The sequence below is a fragment of the Diospyros lotus genome, chromosome 6, assembly GCF_014633365.1.
Source record: "Diospyros lotus cultivar Yz01 chromosome 6, ASM1463336v1, whole genome shotgun sequence".
Lineage (NCBI taxonomy): Eukaryota > Viridiplantae > Streptophyta > Magnoliopsida > Ericales > Ebenaceae > Diospyros > Diospyros lotus.
The window spans coordinates 4,224,206-4,244,473 of NC_068343.1; the positions used below are offsets into that span (position 1 = coordinate 4,224,206).

Consider the following 20,268-nt stretch of genomic DNA (forward strand, 5'->3'; position numbering starts at 1 on the left):
TCACAGGGGCAAAATAGTCATTTCATCATCCCTCTAAAACATTCTGTAAAAGTGCTTTTGTACAAATAGCACAATCCAATTGAGATAGCACTTGCATCATCTAACATTATCAATGTTATAAAGTAATTATCATTATTTCACAATACTAATCTTTTTGACTTGTAACTTGTATTCCATTTATTGACAAATTTTTAAGGATCATGCTACATATACTAACGAGATGACAGGTCCAATGATTGAATCAAACTTCATCTCGAATAATTGGGCTTGTTTCATGAAGCCCAATTGGGCTTCATTCGGAGGCCGCGATGGCGAGGTGATGAGATGATCAACGGTGGTTGGCGCTAGGTGCAACGGTGAGGCAATGACAGGATGCAACGACGATCATTCGAGGTGTTGTAGTAGGGCGACGACAGGATACATCGCCGATCGACGAGGCGATGCAGGGCGATGATGAGGCGAGGCAAGACAAAACTTGTTGGAGACGACCATGGTAAATGAGAGAAGAGACGACTAAGGGAAATGGTGGTAAATTTGCAAATTGGGTGAATGCATTTTTATCATTTGGCGCTTTCAGACATCCTCTCGATAATCTAATTATTTGTACAAATAATATTTTTTAATTTTACTTTCACAATTAACATATAATTCTGACATATTTGATATTTCACATTATGAGTAATAATTCTATTCATTCTTATCCACGTAAATTAATTCCAAATGTATAAAACTGATAAGTGTCACATTACCTGCCCTTAAACGAAGGGTTGGCAAAATTTTTTAATGCGGGTTACAGGGTCGCAATCTTTAGGCTTACCAAAAAGGACCCAAGATGTTGTGACCTTTAAACAAGCTGCCTATGTCCATGTTGGCGGATCAAATGTGGGGTGCTAACTCAAGATTCCATCTTATCCCTCCCTTGACCACACGACAGAGAGAGAGAGAGAGAGAGAGAGAGAGAGAGAGCTCTAAATGCCCACAGATGAACAGATAGATATAGGCTTGATGTGCAAGGATAAGATAACCCACATTTGAAGCAAATATTAGCCCCCTATATAAAGCACAATTATTGAACAACCTGGAGCTTCGAGCTTGTTTTTGCTAAATTAAGGAACACACTATTGTAACTTGGGGGGGCCTGGCCTTTTAATTTCCCAGACAATTACATTGCCACATGCGGGGCACCGTCCCCGGCCCTATCCCCTACCGGCCCCTCTTCATCCATCCGTTTCATTAAATTTTAATCTAATCTGTACTATTATTTACTAAATTCCTTAATTCTCGTCAATTCGCCAGATCATCACTGCAGTCGATCAGAGCTCGTGCGCCGCACATGCATGCCATGCTCGAACTTGCTGTAAAGAGACTGCATGCATCCAATACAATGAAAAATAAAGTAAAATTTTATCTTACTTTTAAAAACATTGATACCCACAAAATATCATGGAATTTGTCGTTAATATATAATACAAGGAGCCAAAGGAGGAGGAGGAGGATCTTACCAGCCAAGATAGCGTACGATATGGGCACACTGAAGATTGCGTCATTCCATTGCTTATTACAGAGTCAATACCTACTCCCTGCCTCTGCATGGCAATAAGAGGAGGTATCATCATGAACCTGTAGACGAATCAGAAGCATACAACGGCCTTGCGTTGCGCCTCAGCTGTTTCGCCGCTATTGCCTTTCAGTGGACGACGCTATGGGCTCAGCGTTGGGCTGGCATAGGGGTCAGAGTCATGGGCCTCGTATTAAATTCATAAAAAGGGGTGGGTTTCTTTATGCAGAAGAGGCTTGGGAACGAAGTGGCGATGAGGGGTGGGCACGTGGTTGATAAAATTATAAGAAAATATAATAAAATAAATTGGAAGGGAATAAAATGGTGTGGTTTTGTGTGGTGTGACCAAATCCATCGTGATATGATATGATATAATATGTGTAAAGTCAGAAAGAAAAAGTATGGCTTCATCAGAAATCACAGCGCTTCTGATCTGTCTCTGAAACGATCAATCATTCAACCCCAACCCAATGGGAATACTCCAATATTTAAAGTCTATGATTTCTAGCTTTCTTTCTTTCATCCGTCTGATTCGCTTGACTTTATGGCCTGCCCTGCACTGCACGTGGCTCAGATTTTGACTACCAAATTCATCTATTATTTAATCTGGGTAAAACATGGTGTCTATTATCTTATAGCGTAACTATTTGACTTGTATTTGTTTGTTAAGATCGAGGTTTTAATGGAATTCACTTGTCACTTCAATTGACGTACAGAACCATTCTTATTTAATGTAATTCAAAGATAAAAAAATAAAATAAAAGTACTAATTACTGTGCTACGGTCAGATGAATTCGATTTGGTCATCAGTACAGTCCGTGGCCCAGATGGTGTCCAAGACTGGGCCATGGCCCATGGATTTTATGACTATGATTTTGGAGAATCTGCTAAAGAACTCAGGCCCAACCCATAGCTCAAGCCCAGTGCTAAAGCGAGAATGCAGAGTGGTTCAGGCCCTTAATGAACTGGGTTATCATCATCCATGAAATGGAATATCACAACGCTCTCGGTGCTGCTCGCCAGTTTGCTTAATTACTACTGCTCACTCTTCAATCCATGGGCATCAATTAAATGATTGAGAATCTCTTCATAATTCTTCAATGGGAGAATCACTGGGATCATGTGCATATCATGCCTCTCATGATTGTTTTTGCACATGATCTGATATGATGCCCCGTCTGCTGAACCAACCGAATTCAGATGGAAGAAAGAAAGCGGAAGTGGTCCTCTTCCCCAGCGCCCGGTTCAGCAAATTGAAAGTAATTCACATGGCGCGCAGCAGTTTTGCTTTTGGAGCCCTAAGGATTATGCCCCAAAAGCAATGCGGAAGAGATCACGCCCCATTGCATTTGCTGTGACGTGGTTATTGCGCTGTTAGCATTTTTGTTGCTGACATAGAGATGATGCATAAATGAGGCGAAGTGGAAGGGGGGAGACATGGGAATGCGTGCATTAAAGGAGGAAACCAGTAACCACGGCCTTCCCAACCTCCCATTGCTGCGCTTCATTAAAGAAGCGCATCAACCAGCTTTTGACGCATGAGCTCGATCCACAGCAATGGGGGACCATTTCAATTTGTAACAGCCGCCGCCTAATTATGTAAACCATCCATCTTTCTATCTACCCAATTTAAGATACCCTTTGAAGAACTGCCTGTCGCTTTCGCTTTCTGAAGTTTCATCGGATCATTCCACCCGAAGGAATATAAAAATCTCTCTCTCTCTCTCTCTCTCTCAAGCCTCAGTCAAATGATAAGAAGATTATAGTAATTCATTCACGTATATCTTTATATATATATAGTTATATGTACAGTGTATTTGATGATGAATTAATTTGTTACTTATTTAGCTCCCTCCAGATCCAAGGGCGTTTAGTTTAGGAAAAGATTATTTTAGCAATAATTGTCAAATCAAGGGCGTTTAAATTACGCTGACTCACGCACGTACATATAAACCCTTCTCTCGTCTCGGGTTTCTCTCTCCTCACGCTCTCCCTCTTTACATGCAACGATCACAATGGGGCTGTGTTTCTCTCGGAAGGTGGTGAAGAGGAGGCCGTCGAAGCGCGTAGAGAATCATTCGGCGGTCACCGGCGGCGGTACTGGTTCGAGCAGGCGGTGGAGTCGAATTCGATCGTTGAGGAGTGAGAAGTTCGACGAATCGGTAATCCACGAGCGGGCTCTCGCGGCGGCCATTCTGTTTCAGCAGCAGCTGCAGAATGGCGGCGGTGCTGGCCCCGTGGTGTTCGATAGGTCAACTTCGCAGCGGCATCCGAGCGCCTATTCCAAGAAGCAGCAGGCGCTGCCTCGGAGCTCGAGCTCTAGGTCGCGCTCCCTCACTGATCCTCTGCTTCAGCCTCACCAGCTTCTTAATCAGGTTTGGTTTTCGGTCCTGGAGCCGGTAGCTGATCCTGAAGTGAATTTCTTCGGTACTTTGTGTTTACAAAGCTTTGAACAAAATGCTATTGTTAACATTGTTAACTTTTTAGCAATTCTGATCGCATTGCAATTATTTGCTCGATCCTTTCTGTAAATTTGGTGAAACTAGTGTTCTGCGTGGATTTTGACTTCGAACTGAAAATAATTCAAATGAAAATGGCCAGAAAGAATCATAAAGATTTCACGACCCACTGACGTATTCTTGTTTCTTGAAGCAGATTATTTGGCTGATTATAAGTGTTGAGCTTTAGAAACGTGCTTATATGCATTTTTTTTCTAGAGTAAATGTAGCAGGTTACATGGAGCTTATGTTACATTAGACCTTATTTTAAACAGGTATCTCAATTGGTATATTGAATTGCCAATTTCTTTCCTCAGTCAAGAGATGAAACTAAATCTTCCTTAACAATGATGAGTATCTATTTTTCACCAATTCATCTTGGATTTTACACGTTATTCCACTAACAATTTAATCAAGCATCCACCTATCTTTGTAAGAGGTTAATTTTTATGCACTCATTATGTAAATACTAAATGATTTCCATACAAGTGGTCTTAAATTATAACACATCATCATCAAACATGTTCTACGTATGTTACATAACTTCAAAATTGTGACGTATCACAATCTAAGATTTAATTGTGTACAGAAGTTAGTTCACTGATAGTGCATTGACATTAACCTCGTCACTCAATTATGAAAATAATTTTTCATACAATTGGGTCTTAAATGATAACACATCATCATCAAACATGTTCTACGTTTGTTACATAACTTCAAAATTGTGACGTGTCACAGTCTAAGATTTAATTGTGTACAGAAGTTAGTTCACTGACATTGCATTGACATTAACCTCCTCACTCAATTATGAAAATAATTTTTCATACAATTGGGTCTTAAATTATAACACATCATCATCAAGTGCGTCCTGCATGTATTATATAGCTTCAAAACTATGAAGTGCCACAGTCTAAGACTCAATTCTGTAAAGAAGTTAGTTCACTGATAGTGCATTGACATTAACCTCGTTGCTTAATCATTTTTCTATGGAAAACATTTTGTTAGATTCTATTCTGATTTTGCTTAGTTTCAATTTTTTAATAGCTGTCTTGGTTTAGCTGATAGTAAGATAACATACCTGTGATAAACCTGGTTAGGTTATCAATGAACAATTTGGAGAGTCAGTACAGTTGATGCAATTGGGAGTCCTTAAAATGAGAAGTCCCTGGTAACTCCTATACAAATAGATAAAAAAGCATTCCTAAATGTGGGTGGACTTTTAGTTATAAACATAGAGATCTAGCATAAACTTCGTTTTTAGCTGCCAAGAGCTCAATGTGATTCACTTATTCTTATTTGCATGCCACAAAAAAAAAAAAGTGTGCTGATGCTAATCATGAATATTTCCTAGGCCTTGGTTGACCCTCCATTGCTATTAAATTAACGCCTGAGAATATAATTATGAGTATAGGGTTTCCAGAACCAAAATTCTATGAAATTGGAGGATATAAATGCTAAAAAATGTTCTTAGCTTTAGCCACTTTTACAAATAGTTTCTTCTTATATATGCTAGCAGCATAGAAAAGCAGAATACCCATCTCAGGCAGCATTCGTTATAGGAGTTTGAATGAATATGGATCTACATCATGTAGAATTCTGACTCTTGCCTTCTATTTTTTATCCATTTCTTAAATATATTGAGTGACCATGTTCTCTTAACCATGTTAATTTTGATAAAAACAAAATTCTGTGCTGAAAAACCCCTGCTCCTAGTTTTTCTTCCTCTTCTATTGCTATAAATTTTTATTACTTTGTGATTCGTTCCTTCTCTGCTGTGCTACTGAAAAAGTTGCAGAAAGTAATGTTTGGGGGTATATTCAGAGAAACATAGATCCATAATGAATTTGATTACCTAAACCTCATAATCTACTTGGGTTTTTAGCTGATCTATTGTCAAAGGGCAGTCTTGCTATTCAACATGAAAACTTGGTGCCCTTTGTAAATGTTTGTGGCATGTCATCTGGGGCCAAAAGTAATATACTCCCTCATATTCTGAAAACGTGCTGCCCTCTGGTTACTTAGGTAGCAATCCAAACTTTTTCATTTTCACATCTTAAGATAATTTTGTGCAAATGCAGAAAATCTTCTAGTTTTTTACTTTTTGGGTCTCTTGTCTTTAATCCCAAGTTTATCCTTGCTAATCTTTCTTATATTTCCTAACTAGTTTTTCCTCTGACAGCAAGTCAAGATTGATGATCTGGAGACCCATCATTTTGTCCTTGTACACGGAGGTGGATTTGGTGCTTGGTGTTGGTATAAAACTATAGCATTTTTAGAAGAAGTTGGATATAAAGTAACTGCAATAGATTTAGCTGGTTCTGGCATTCATTCGTTCGACACAAACAGCATCACAAGCCTTTCGCAGTATGTGAAGCCACTTACTGATTTTATTGAAAAACTTGATGATGGGGATAAGGTATTTTTCTTTTCATTTCATTTTTTGTTTGTTTATTATTTTACACCAGTAATGCATCTTTGTGAGGAAGAAACGGCAGAGCCTTAAAAGTGGAAATTACTATCAAAATTTAACTAGGGTTTGTTGCTACAGTTGATGCACATTTCTCGATTCAAATGTCATACAATTGAGCTGTGTTGATCTTCTTTATGTTAGATTGGATTGATGCTCTGGAGGCTAATGTCTATGGTATTCTTGTAAAATAATTTTTTGCATCAGTTGTGGATTCTCTCTCATCCTGTAGATATCAGTACAGTCCATGAGAGTTGTTCTAGTTTTTTTTTTTTTCTTTTAATCAGTGGCGCTATTCAGACCTAAACTCAATTCCGTTACTGGTTTCTTATCTCATTAATCAAGAGTACCCTGAAGGGAGTATGGGTTCATATCTGGCATTATTTGTACAGGACTCTGATACTAGAACCCAAGTCCCACCTTTCCAGAATTGGCTTTTACTATAGCACTAGGTAACTTGTTATTGCTGTAGTTTTTACTCAATCTTTCTAAATTAGTCTGATTCTTATCACAAATTGTTCTTGTTTTTGTTATTAAAGTTGAAACTTGAATTCTGTTTGATAATCTATTTCTGCTATTTGCTTACTTTTACCTTGTATACAAAATTACTCTGAGCGGGTAGAATTGTTATTGGAAGCTGTAACTTGTGTATATTTTGAAAAGTTTCTGCAATTACATTTTGGGAAAATTTCCTCTTTAATTAGTTTCTTGATTTTGTCAGGTGATTTTGGTAGGACATGATTTTGGTGGTACATGCATATCATATGCAATGGAGCTGTTCCCTGATAGGATCTCTAAAGCTGTTTACGTTGCTGCAGCAATGTTAACTAGTGGACAAAGTACTCTTGATATATTCTCCCAAAAGGTTTGCCAGTCATTCTTAAAGTTTATTTTAGTTTAATCTTTATTATCACATGAATCGATGATCTTGAGCTTGAAAACAGGAATTGATTTTTACGTGAGAAGTCTTGAAATGTATTTTATAAATTTTTGGAATGTGGTTTAATTGATGAATGTTCTTGAGTTGTTTCCGCAAGTCTTTTAGTTCAATGTATATTTTGCACAAAATTTACATTAGCTTGTTGCTTATTCTGTTATTCAGCTGCAGTGCCCAATGTTATCTGCCAGTGTATGCAGATGCATCTGTTCAGTGCTGAGGACAAAGAACTATATTGATTTAAATTTTCAAGGCTACTTATTCCTCGTCACATATTCTTTGGTCTCAATGTTTAAGCTCAAAACTTTGAAAGTGACTCAGGATGAGATTTTGATTTTTAATGTCTGAGGCTATTGAAAATAACTCTAGATGTCTAGCTCTGCCTCTGAGACATGAGTGAATGCCTCATTCAGCGCTAGAAGGTGGCAAAATTAACCTGTCTTATTGTCTCTGGGGGAAAAAACTTCCAAATAAGGTTTATAGATGCTTAGCAAGTTATGTTAAACGAGTTGACATTTATATGTAAAAAGTTTTATTGCAGTCTGAATCAAATGATCTCATGCAACGGGCTCAGGTCTTCCTGTATGCAAATGGGAACACTCGGCCTCCAACTGCAATTGGTGTCAGCAAGTCACTAGTAAGAGACTTATTATTCAATCAGAGTCCTGCAAAGGTATGTATTACGTGGCCAATAGTTTTTCTTCTCCCATAAATTAGGAGTTGTCCTGATGTCTAGTCAACATTTTACATTGTTAATTTAGAGGGCATTGTTTTTTAAACTATAGCATTGTACCCGTGTCAACTGGTAGAAGAGCATCCTCGTATTTATTCTGTGTAGCCAATATCCGAAATAACCATATAAAATAACAACAATCATATTGGTAACTTATCGGTGCCGCTACGCATTGAAGAATACTTGCTTACACAACGCATAATCTGACGATCCTCTTCTCTGCAAAGTATTAGGTAACAATTGTTGCACTTGGGCACCTCCGATTACCCAATGTTACTTCTATCGAAGTGGCGCACGTATTGGGCTATTGATTGCACTGGGGTTTCAGGGCGTCCCTTGAGACATCGTCTAGGATGGAACGCATTTGCATCACTGCGTGCTTCTATTAGCCTGTTTAAATGCTGCATGCTGGTGATTTAAATAGAAACAAAAAAAAATGTTCCTTTGCCAAACTTTGATCCAATGGATTCAAGAAATCAAGGAAAATAAATTTTACTCTTTTTTTTTTGGCTGAGAAAATAAAATTTTGCTTTAATGGTAGTCGGAAGTCATCACCTTGAAACACCTGAAACACAGTTTACAAATTTGCAATTCATCATACTATTTCCTTCGCTCTGTATATAGTGTGGGACTTGTGCGTGGCTGTTTACGTTTGCTAAATTCTATTTGGCTTGTGGTTCCAGGATGTTGCACTGGCATCTGTCTCGATGAGGCCAATCCCTTTCGCACCAGTTCTAGAGAATCTCGCTCTTACTGATTTGAAGTATGGCTCTATTAGGCGGTATTATATAGAAACTCAGGAAGACAATGCCATTCCAATTGCACTACAGCAGAGCATGATAAACAAAAGTCCCCCTGAGCGGGTTTTCCGTCTCAAAGGTGCTGATCACTCCCCCTTCTTCTCAAAACCGCAAGCGCTGCACAAGCTTTTGGTAGAGATCTCAAAGATCTCATCCAATTAGCGTCTGTTTGCTGGGCCTGGGTGGCTTTTTGAATTCTTCCCCGGTAGGTTTCACTGACATTGTCGACCAACTGATTTGTTCATACCGTCAAGCATCTTCCTGTTGTTGGTTCCTCGGAAGGATCTTTGCCTTTCTGAGAGATCTAGTATCTGTATATTCCATGCAAGTGTTGATTTGTGATCAAATGCTCTTAGAAGATTTTAATTTATGCACCGAGATATGTCCATATACATGTTGATGAGAATGCAGTTTTTGTGGTATTACTCATAAGCAATTTGATCCCAGAGATTGGAGCCCTTGTGGGTATTACTTAGAGTTGGGTTACCTCTGTTGACAGAACTCATCAATGCTGCTGGAGGCGAATATAACACAATTTGCAGGCGTGTGAACCCTCTTAGCACTCAAATGTGCTTTACTGAAATACAACATTTGTTATGAAATTTATTTATATATTTCAAAATTTTTATAAATTCTATGTTTATTATTGTATAATCTGATATTGACTAAATCAAGAAGATAGCCGTTAATTGAGTCAAAAATATTCATCTTATTAATGTTGAAATTTGTTGCAAACTAGGCCACCATTAGCTTTGCCCATTTTCAAAATTTCTTCAATTTCTGCTTGGCTGAAACAAGCTATTTCAAGCCCAAAGTTCATTGTTACCTTTTAAGTCCAAGTTTATTGTTACCTTATATTTATCTTCTTTGTTTATCTCATCAACAAGATGGCAATATTGTTAGCCTGCCTGGCTGAAACAGGCCATCTTTAAGTCCAAGTTCATTGTTATCTTATGATCTTCTTTGTTTCTCTCTACAACCATAAGACAATTTTGCTGGCGCGCAGAAATGCAATGCCTGCAATGCCAACATCCCAGACTCCCAACAATTCTCTTTATCGCTTCTCTTATTTCTATTTCAATCTTTCGATATCCTTTATTCTGAAAAATATTATTAAGATTTAATTTCTATGTTATTCCTGTTACCTTACAAGTAACTTGTAGTACAAGAACTTTTAATCATCATTATTTGGTTTCTTTTCCACCTTCAATTTCTCAACAGTTAATTTCATCCTGTCGCTGCCTAATGGGCAAGGCAATGGTATCCGTAAAGAAACATTTAATATGAAAACATGAACATACTGATTAAGAGATGGATCAACCCCTAACTGAGAGCCAAGAATAATAATCCGACCCTTCACAGTTAAATCTGAAAACATGAATCCCCCAAATTCAGACAAATGCAGCTTGATTAAAACAAAGGACCCCGGCAAGAAAGAACAAACGAAAAAAAATCCAGGGAGCTTCTTGGAATGGCAATCGTTAGAAGTACCCCATCTCCGATCGAATCTCAAGGGTTACAGAAAAGGCAATTAGAAACCGTTGGAATTTGTCTTTAAACTGAAAATCATACAATCCTGAAAATTAAATAGGCTCCAAACATCTCAAAATATATAAATCATTCCTATGGGATGTAGGGGGAATACAGGGACACGAAGGATTGGAGATTTGAACTTGGACCTGGTCTCAAAACCCTAGCTTAGTGCGGCGCCAGTGCCTGCGCTTGGCGTTGTACCTGTACACAGGGAACCGAAAAGAAAATCGATCAATTGGAATCAAAAGAACTATATTGGACTCAGAAATTTGTGAAGATAGATAGAAAACAGAGAAAGGACCTGATGGTATTGTCGGTACGCATGCGAATCCAGTGAGGGATGGGCCTGTTCTGCCTCATCTTCTTCGCCAGCTTCTTCTTTATCATGAACGTCTTGTGTGACGGCTGTAGGGGAAACACAGTCAACTACAGAATACAGATCCTAAAGCTATCAAAATACAGAAGCTACACAACATTAGATGCAGGAGAGAGAGAGAGAGACCATTTTCGATTCAGGCGGCGAGAACTTCTTCGGGACGATGGGCTGGGGGCTCGTTGAAAAGTAAAGCGGCCGAAAGAGAGTAATCCCTAAACCCTAATCTGCAATGCAAGGCACGGAGGTCTAGTTTTTAAGTCGGTGATAATTTCATATATATACGTTTTACTTTTCGAAAGCAAAAAAGATATTTGATATAATAATTTATTAAAAAATATTTTCTGTCCACATTAATAATTTCACTGCACAAAATGTTTAATATGAATTAGTATTATTTTTTTGAAATTTAGTTTAGAGTAATTTTACCAATTTAATAAAATTTTAATTTTAATTTTATAATAATGATTTTAATAGTAGTAGAGTTTTATTATTTCATTTGAAGGAGTACACTCAAAATTATAATTGAATTTTAATACTTATATTTAAAACTAAGATGGAATAAAATTGAATAAATAAATAATTTAATTGTATTATTCTATAATTTAATCAAAGTATAAAGTTAATTGGATAAATTATTATTTTCCCCTCCAAATTAAGTGAAATTTATTATCACATTTTAGTGTTTTCGAAACACTGAATTACTTATTTATGTTTCAATTTTGTTAATATATTTTAACAAAAATTAATAAAAAAAATTATATTATCCGTTCTTGTTAACAAAATATATAACATAAACTATTATTTTTTCTTAAAATTATGTGAAATTCGTGATAAGTTTTGGAAACACATTTATTACCCTTTTACATTTTAATTCCATTAGTATCTTTTAATAAAAATTTAGAAAAAGATCATATTGTTTACCCTTCCAAACAAAATATATATGATTCATATAATTTTATATAAAATTGTATGATAATTATGAATCTATAAGATATTTAAATTTATTGCGTCATTATTTAGCATAATATTTTATATTTTTATCAAATAAATTAATTTTATATTATAGTAATTAGAATATATATAAATTTACTTAAGTTTCTTACATTAATATCATACAATTTTATATATCTTTTTCTAGTTAAAAAATATTTATTCTATTTTATTTATTTTCCTTTACAAGATTAAATTTTTATGTATAAAGTTTATCTATAGATATTTTTTTCTTTAAATTTATGTATGTATATATATTAGAGGAATAACTCACATGTATAAAAATAAAAAATTATAAATAAATTTTGTTCATAACTAAAGTTTAATTTTTAATTTGTTTAGAATTTTTTTGAAATAAAATAATTTGAGTTTAAATAAAATTTTAAATATATTAGAGGAGTTTAAAATAAGTTGCGTAAAGTTTTAAATTTTATTAATATAATGTTTTAATCTTTTTATAACTTTTTCTTTGTTAAAAAGAATGATATTTGTGATATTATTGATAAGTTATTTTGGGACCAATTTATCATGTCGATAATTTATTAATGAAACTAAAATGTAAAAAAATAATAGAGATGTTTTTAAAACACAAAGTTGCAATAAAGAATTTTATCTAATATCAAAGTGAAATAGTAATTTACCTAAGTTAATTTATAATATTACACAATTAATTTTAATTTTTAAATCAACTTTATAAAATAAAAATTATTGAGTTACATATCTATTTTCATTTATATTATTATAAAAACAAACATCAATTTTAATGTTATAGATTTGTTTAATATAATATTTTTTAAAATATGTTTTTTGCATATTAATTTCAAATCAAATTTGAACAATAATTTCAGAATTACAGAGAGGTTTACCTCAATACCTTTATTTATACTGTCAATCGATATTTTGGCCCTGCTCGCCTCTTTCTCGCGAACGCCCTGCTCGCAGCTAGGGTTTGGAATTTGCCGGTGCAGATAACGATGGCGACTATAGTGCCTACATCCGAGGAAGATCCGGCGCTCTCCGTCGTCCGCTTCACCTCGGAGGTTTCCTGGGCTGATGCCGGTCCTGAGGTGCCGCTTAATTCTCCCTCCTTCCAATCTCTCTCTCTCTCTCTCTCTCTCTCTCTCTCTCTGTGCCTTCGTCTGTCTGTCTGTCTGTCTCTGTCTCTCTCTCTCTCTCTCTCTCTCACACACACACACACACACACAACTTCACATGCTCACTAATTTTGTGCTGTTGTTTATATGCTTTCATATTTTCAGGTCATGGAGTCGCAGGTGAAAAGCCTATGCCTCGAGGCTCAGGAATGCATTGTGATGGGCCAGTGGTTAGATTTGGCCTCCCTCATGCTGACTTCCGCAGACTTGATTTTTTCCAAAGTTCCCGAGAAAGGTATAACTCGCGCTAATGGATCGTTTTATGCATTCGTCTGATTTTACGGTGGTATATTATCAGAAGAAGTTTTGCAATTCCATGCACTGTCCAATTGAATTAGTTGCTTTGATGAATTCTTTACTTGCTTTCTTTGACATACCAATGCTTATGTCTCAGAATTTCCTATTTTGCTTGTTTTTCTTGAGTCTGGTTAGCAATATCATTTTTTTTGTTGTTCATCTTCTTATTAGTTGGTAATAATTTCATATAATAGGCGGGTGGAGATGATTTTCCTTTTCTCCTTGCTGATGGTAGTTAATGTTTTGTGCACGTCCTGGAATGTTGACATAGTTACGTAACCACGACCTTTGACATTTGATCCCATATATGGGGTGGTTTCTTCCACTCAATAGGATAAAGCTGTTTGAGCTTCAAATTATGGTGTTATTACCTTGTTTGTCATACTGATTTTTCTTTAATGTCACATTCATCAAAGAAAGAGGAGCCTAACAACGACATTGTGGACATAAAGTTTCAATTAGGAGAGCTTTTCCAATTGTTTCCATATGGCATGTATACTGGCTTTCCTTTTCTCCAAAATTGTGGGTCATGTTTTCAGAATCTTCTCTCTTGATTTCTTTATGCAGACACTGAGTGCATCTTCACTGTAATTTGTAACCTTGTCACGAAACCCGAGAGTTTGGATGAATCACTGGAGATGGCAAAGCTTATATCCACAAAAATTACTCTACAGCCAAATGACAGACCCGCATTGCGCTTGAAGATGTAATACCATTTGATGATATAGTTTCAGTTTGATATTTCAAGTTTATATATTTATTTTTCATTTACCTGTCCTGTTTCTTTTCAGCATGTTCAATTTGTACAACCTACTGGAGAATTCATACAGCAGGTTCTTTGTTTACATGAAAGCCCTTGATCTGGCAGTCAATGGGAAGGTCACTGAGCATATCATACCTTCTTTCAAACAGATGGATAATTTCTTGAGGGAATGGAATATTGGGATCCAGGATCAGAGGAAACTTTATCTTACCATTATTAATATTTTGAGAGAAAGTAAAAGGTATGCTACCATAGGTTTGTTTTGAGACGAAAGTTGTAATCAATTCACCTTTTCTTTTCCTTTTTTAACATATTTATGTAAATTTTGGTAACTATCGTTTTTATTTTGTTTCCAATTTTTTCTCTAATGCATTTACGTAATAGCTTTGTTTTTATTTATGTTGACTTGTACTTTCAGCTCCGGAAAGGATTCATTCAAATTCCTGACCAAGTATCTGGCAACTTTTTCTGGTGAAGATGCGCATAATATTGCTGAAGCTAAGGAGGAAGCTATCAACGCCATTGTTGAATTTGTGAAGGCACCTGACATGTTTCAGGTACGGCAGTATTTAACTCAAGTGGAATAGACTGTAGAGGGAATAAAGAGGACCTTTACTAGTGATGAAGAGATTCAATGAACAAGCCTGTGTAGTGGATGGCTTTCATTGTTGACCCATAATAATTTGGTGTAACCCAAATTGTATTTAAAAAATCTTAGTATGTTCTACAAAAGTTCTTATTGAAGTTTTTATGTTGTGATCAATCCTATGAAAATTTGTATACAATCATCTGGACTTCTTTTTTCTCTAGAATTGTTTAGAGGCCTTCTTTAGGGGGTTTTTCTGAGTCTGTAAACATCACAAGTGAATCTTTATTTTTATCTCTGGACTTTTTCTTTAAACACTTACTGAAGTGGATGATTTTCATTATTGACATATTAAGTATGAAATCAAAATGTTTTTCAGATATCTTGATTTCTCTATCTAACCCTTGCTTAGTCTTTCTCTCTGAATGGTTCAAGTCATGGGTTTTTAACTTGATCTCTCTATAATTTTTACAACTTTAAGCATCTTCTTTGTTCTTTTAAATAAGCTCTAGAGTGTTTTTTCTTCATTCATCAGATGTTTTCTTTGATTTAAATATTACATTAAATAATTTCTTTTGTCATAAAATGCCTTCTTAACACATGACATGTTCCTTTGACAAATTATTTTTATTAGAGGGCTCATCTTATAAACAGTTTTATTATGTTTTATACTTATAGCTTAAAGGAGTCCATCTCATGCTTTTGTCTTACATCTTCCAGCTTTTTACTCCATCTGTGCATCAATCTTCATAACTTCATTTTCCCCTTTTCATTGGTTGTGTTATGACTGGTAGATTCTTCTCTCTCTCTCTCTCTCTCTCTCTCTCAACACAGGCTTTGGAGGTTGTCAGGACCTTGGATCTGACTAGGGTTTCTTCGAGAATGGAATTGAAAGAGAGGGAGAAAGAAAGAGAAATGAGGGAGAAACAGAGAGAAAGTAGGGAGAGAATTGAAGAGAAAAGAGAGAACTTGAATCTGTTATTTCTGAACTCCCCAAAACAGCCTCTCGAGTAGCTTATACAGCCACTCTTACAAGTAGTTTTCTCAGTTACTAATTGTAACTGAGAATATTGCGGTTATCGGTTGTTATAACATAAAATTAACAATTCCTTCTGAAAGATAATCTGCTGCATCCAAGATCTTAGACATCTGCCTACATCTGGGTCTTGACAGAGGTTTGCTGTCTTTGCTATCATGAGAAAGATGGGTGAGACTGATCACCTTAGATTTGGGGGATCAGGATACCTATGAGGGTTTTTTTTTCAAAGCACAAGTGCACGTGGGTGCATATCTACTTGCAGCCATCCAATAAATTTCTTGGGTTCAGATAAACTCAAGAAACTATTCATTATTCTCAGTATTGATATCTGATATTTGAAGGGGGGTCAAAAGAAAGGAAAAAGGAAGTGAGTGTTTAGTTTTTAATTTCTGATGTTCAAAGATACCTATTTGATGGTGTATAAGTTCAAGGAACCCGGCGAGGAGCTGGTTTGGAATGATTAACCTCTGTTGGGAATATGAACTAAAGGAACAGGCCACATGACTAGTTCAAAAAATTAGCATACAAAAAACCCAGATTGACCTGAGTCATTTCTGCTCTCTCTGAAAAGAGATGATGGGTATGTGTCCGCTTATGTTAAGTGATTTTCTGTGGAGATCACGGTTACTGTTCATTGTTTTACTGTGGATCTGGGTTTTTATTGAGTTAATTTTATAGATTGGTTGTCCTTATCTGTACCAGCCTTCTTATTTTATCTTGGTAATTTTGAGTGTTGTTTACTTCTATTTTCATGTTCGAATAATCAGTTGTTTGTGTGTTCATGTAGTGTGATTTGCTGGATATGCCTGCTGTAGCGCAATTGGAGAAAGACGCTAAATATGCACTGATATATCAGCTTCTGAAGATCTTTCTAACACAGAGATTGGATGCATACCTAGATTTTCATGCAGCAAACTCCACTTGGATGAAAAGCTATGGTATATTCATATTCTCCACATTGAATATTCTGAGAGGTACATTGAGTTTAACATTTGGAGTATTTTCTGAAGTTGTTACTTTGAATGGTGTAGGTCTTGTCCATGAAGACTGTATAGCAAAGATGAGGTTAATGTCACTGGCAGATCTTGCATCTGTTGAATCTGGCCAAATTTCTTATGCAGTAATCAAGGACACTCTACGGGTAAAAGTTCTTTTCATTCCTTAATATGCAATTTTTACGTTTAGCACATAGGGTAATGTATTGATGCAATGTTCAATTTTAGATCAATGATGATGAGGTTGAATTGTGGGTAGTGAAGGCAATCACAGCAAAATTAATCGACTGTAAGATGGATCAGTTGAATGAAATTGTAACTGTAAGGTGCGGTCTCTAATTAACTTGCTGTCTCTGTGTGTGTGACTTCCTCCCTCTCTATCCCCCCCCCCCCCTCTCTCTCTCTCTCTCTATATATATATATATATATATGCTTCTGAATGGTCCTGACTCTCTGAGTGAGATCTGATTTACAAACTTAAGCATTGAGTGGTTAAGACACTGTTGATTCTTATGTAGCCGCTGCACTGAGCGCATTTTTGGGGAACATCAATGGCAAGTGGTTCGAGCAAAACTAGCAACATGGAAGGTAAAGAGCTCCAAATCCTTTCTATCTATTCACTTTTTAGACTGTTTTAAGTTTTTATGTTTTTGGTATATATTTATTTTGGGTTATAAATTGCATTGGTTACTCCTTCAGTTTAGTGCAACTGCACGAAATGCTTAAGGAGGGTATACAAGAAAATATTTTGGGAGGTTTTACAAATATTTTTGTAGGCATATATGTAGGAATTAGCATATTTTATTTATTCTGTCATTATTCTTTACACCCCCCTCCTTCCTCTTTTTTCTCTTCTTTTCCTTTTTTATTCATTTTTTTTTTTTTGGTTTATACATCAAAATTGTAAGAGGCCCACCATATGTGTGCCTATCTTCATGAATTTGACCTGGCCATTTCCCTCTTTGATTCAGACCCTTGGCCTGTTTACTATATTTATGTGTTGCAAAACTAAGTGAAATACTAATGCAGAACATACAACTCCATATGGTAATAAATCTTTCGGACATAAGGGTGCCCCTAGTGCTTGAGGTTCCATGCTTTGCAGGGGTTTGGGAAAGGCCGTTTTTATATGTAGTCTTACTTTGGCTTTGCAAAGATGTTTCTACCGCTCGAGCCTCTTAACCTTTTTAGCCCTGAAGAAGCAACTTTATTGTTGCTACAAAGCCTTGGGCTATCTTTTGAAAATATAAGGAAATCTACTGGTTGAAGTGCTTTGAACATTGGGAAATGGGGCTCTTAAGTTTTTATTGTTAATTTCATTTTTGAACATGTTTAGAACACGTGAAAGACAGGCAGGCTGGACGTGTAAATAGAACACGTGTTTAAAGGCTGGACATGTCTCCATAGCCTTAGCCTTATTTATTTAATGTTGTCCTATCTCATATTTGATTCCTTCTTGGAGAAAAAATGCTATATTATGTTTAGTGGAAATTATAGTAGGCTTGATAAAGTATCATGGAGAAATAGGTTACTTGTGGCTAGTAGTTTGGAAGATGCTTATTAGTTGAATCAAAGTGAGTATTCCATTGCCCAGAACACTGTCAAAGAATGAAAGATCTAGTTTGTTCTACCATTAGTTATAATTAGCAGTTAGGTGCTGCTTGTCCCATATTAGATGGGTTAGATAGGAATTAGAAATAAACGTAATAGCTTTCTTTTTGTTATACGGTATAAGATTATGGCAGTGGGATGGTAATGTGAACATTTGTGGCTGTGGCAAGCTTTTTGTATGAAGAAGTAACTTTTTTTCAAAGTAGAAGAGCTTTGATCAGCTAGAAACAATGACATTGGAAATATGGCTCCAACTGGGACCCTGACTATATCAGGAAAAGTATTATATCAGGATTTTTGTTTTTTCTTTTTCTCACGTTCCTATCTTGAAGTATTTTCTGCATTGACCCTGCCGAGTGTTAAGATAAGAAAGGCTGTTGTAGTTTCTACTTTATAGTTGATATAGAGGGAAGATACTTCTCACTCTTCTGGTGTTACTCTTACTGGACATAACAATGTGAAGACAAGAAGTCTCATTCTGGGCGTATTTAAAGTTAGCCTGGAACCACGATTTTTTAGAAGCAACACTAATTGTTCTAACTTAAATTGTCCGTCCTCGAATGTTTTATGGGGATTTTATTTATTTATTTGCCATCTTTTCCAGGGCAACATAGCTAATGTCATCAGGACCATCCAAGCAAACAAGATAATAGAAGATGGCTCTCAAGCTGTGCAAGGCTTGACGATACGCTGAAAGAGTTGCTCTTGTATTTGTAACTGAGTTATGACCACAGTTTCTTTGTTTAACGATGGGCCACTATTTGGGCCACTGTCCAAAAAGCAGCAGCAGCAGTTGGAATTCTCCCCTTAGTTGACTATATTATAATACTGGAAATTTTGCAGTAGATGATTAGTCATTTTTAATCTGCTTGTGTTTTTCATTCCGCTGAAAAAAATCTGTTTTTAAAGAGTTGGGAGGGGCGAATGGCCTGGCCACCCTAACTATACGCTATCATGTTAGTATTTATTCACTATCAGATATAGATGTATGGCCTGTTTGGTATTGTTGTGTTAACGCTGGTCGTTTTGTGCTTTGTTATGTTTTGCTGCGAAACTAATTTTGAAGAAAAACTATTTGGCAACTAAGTTTGGTGTTGTACATTTTAATGTTAAAAGACATTTGTTAAGATCGTTTTTAGGGCATTTGTTAAGGAATCTTGATTATATTTTTTTATTGGGTAAAGTGCAATAGTTAAATTGTAATAAATGTACCTTACTTTATAAAATGTATTTATTGTATATTATTGTAAGTTTTTATATAATTTTATTAGTTGATAATAAATGTAATATGTTTAGAGATATTTAATCAATTAATAAGATTAGTCACAATTTAAAAATAAAATATAATAGCTGTATCTTGTTTGAAAGTAAAGTACAGTTTAACTATTGTTAGATAATGTATACTTTCTACACTTGGTTTTTCGATTTAAATATTTGTTGCATTTAGTATAATAATGTATATAATGAAAAATTTTAGACGTACAATTGAGTGTAACAAATTTATTTTGTTTGAAAATAATGTATAATAAATGTTGTTTTACTAAGTAAAATAAAATAAAGATACAACAAAATAATTTATATTTTCCACCTAGTACAAGATAAAAATACGAGGTCATGTATAACATTATAGAGGATTCAAATACCACAATTACGTAACGAGCAATTAAAAATAAGCCCTACTAAGAGTAAGCCCCAAACAGAATAAACAATTGAAAAAAGCAATCCAAAAGGCATACAACTTACTTAATAGTGTTGATCAGTTCTCTAGAATCAAAATATATGCTATCAATTAGCCAAGAAATGGGCAAAATTAGCCCAACAAAAACAATTCGATTTTCACTGTCCCTAACTGTCATGACCGAATCAGTTCTACCATGGAATATAATTCTTAAAAGGGAGTTATTTCGTATAGGTTTAAAATGTTATAACCG

At 35.6% G+C, this 20,268-nt stretch overlaps 3 protein-coding genes across 3 annotated transcripts; 2 read left to right on the plus strand and 1 right to left on the minus strand.

Annotated features, from left to right (window-relative positions):
- The first annotated feature begins 3,289 nt into the window (after nucleotides 1-3,289).
- Nucleotides 3,290-9,611, plus strand: LOC127803203 (putative methylesterase 11, chloroplastic). The gene is made up of 5 exons (XM_052339276.1): nucleotides 3,290-3,933; nucleotides 6,236-6,472; nucleotides 7,245-7,388; nucleotides 8,002-8,133; nucleotides 8,877-9,611. The coding sequence occupies exons 1-5, from the start codon at nucleotides 3,574-3,576 to the stop codon at nucleotides 9,153-9,155; spliced, it is 1,152 nt and encodes a 383-aa protein (XP_052195236.1). The 5' UTR covers nucleotides 3,290-3,573; the 3' UTR covers nucleotides 9,156-9,611.
- Nucleotides 9,612-10,383: 772 nt separating this feature from the next.
- LOC127804162 (60S ribosomal protein L39-3) lies at nucleotides 10,384-11,166 on the minus strand. The gene is made up of 3 exons (XM_052340951.1): nucleotides 11,029-11,166; nucleotides 10,828-10,931; nucleotides 10,384-10,727 (listed from the first exon to the last, which is right to left on the minus strand). The coding sequence occupies exons 1-3, from the start codon at nucleotides 11,029-11,031 to the stop codon at nucleotides 10,679-10,681; spliced, it is 156 nt and encodes a 51-aa protein (XP_052196911.1). The 5' UTR covers nucleotides 11,032-11,166; the 3' UTR covers nucleotides 10,384-10,678.
- A 1,625-nt stretch (nucleotides 11,167-12,791) lies between these two features.
- LOC127804883 (uncharacterized) lies at nucleotides 12,792-19,352 on the plus strand. Its single transcript, XM_052341968.1, has 10 exons — nucleotides 12,792-12,959; nucleotides 13,152-13,281; nucleotides 13,911-14,049; nucleotides 14,135-14,347; nucleotides 14,525-14,663; nucleotides 16,519-16,669; nucleotides 16,763-16,872; nucleotides 16,955-17,052; nucleotides 17,245-17,314; nucleotides 18,942-19,352. The coding sequence occupies exons 1-10, from the start codon at nucleotides 12,867-12,869 to the stop codon at nucleotides 19,029-19,031; spliced, it is 1,233 nt and encodes a 410-aa protein (XP_052197928.1). The 5' UTR covers nucleotides 12,792-12,866; the 3' UTR covers nucleotides 19,032-19,352.
- Nucleotides 19,353-20,268: the final 916 nt, after the last annotated feature.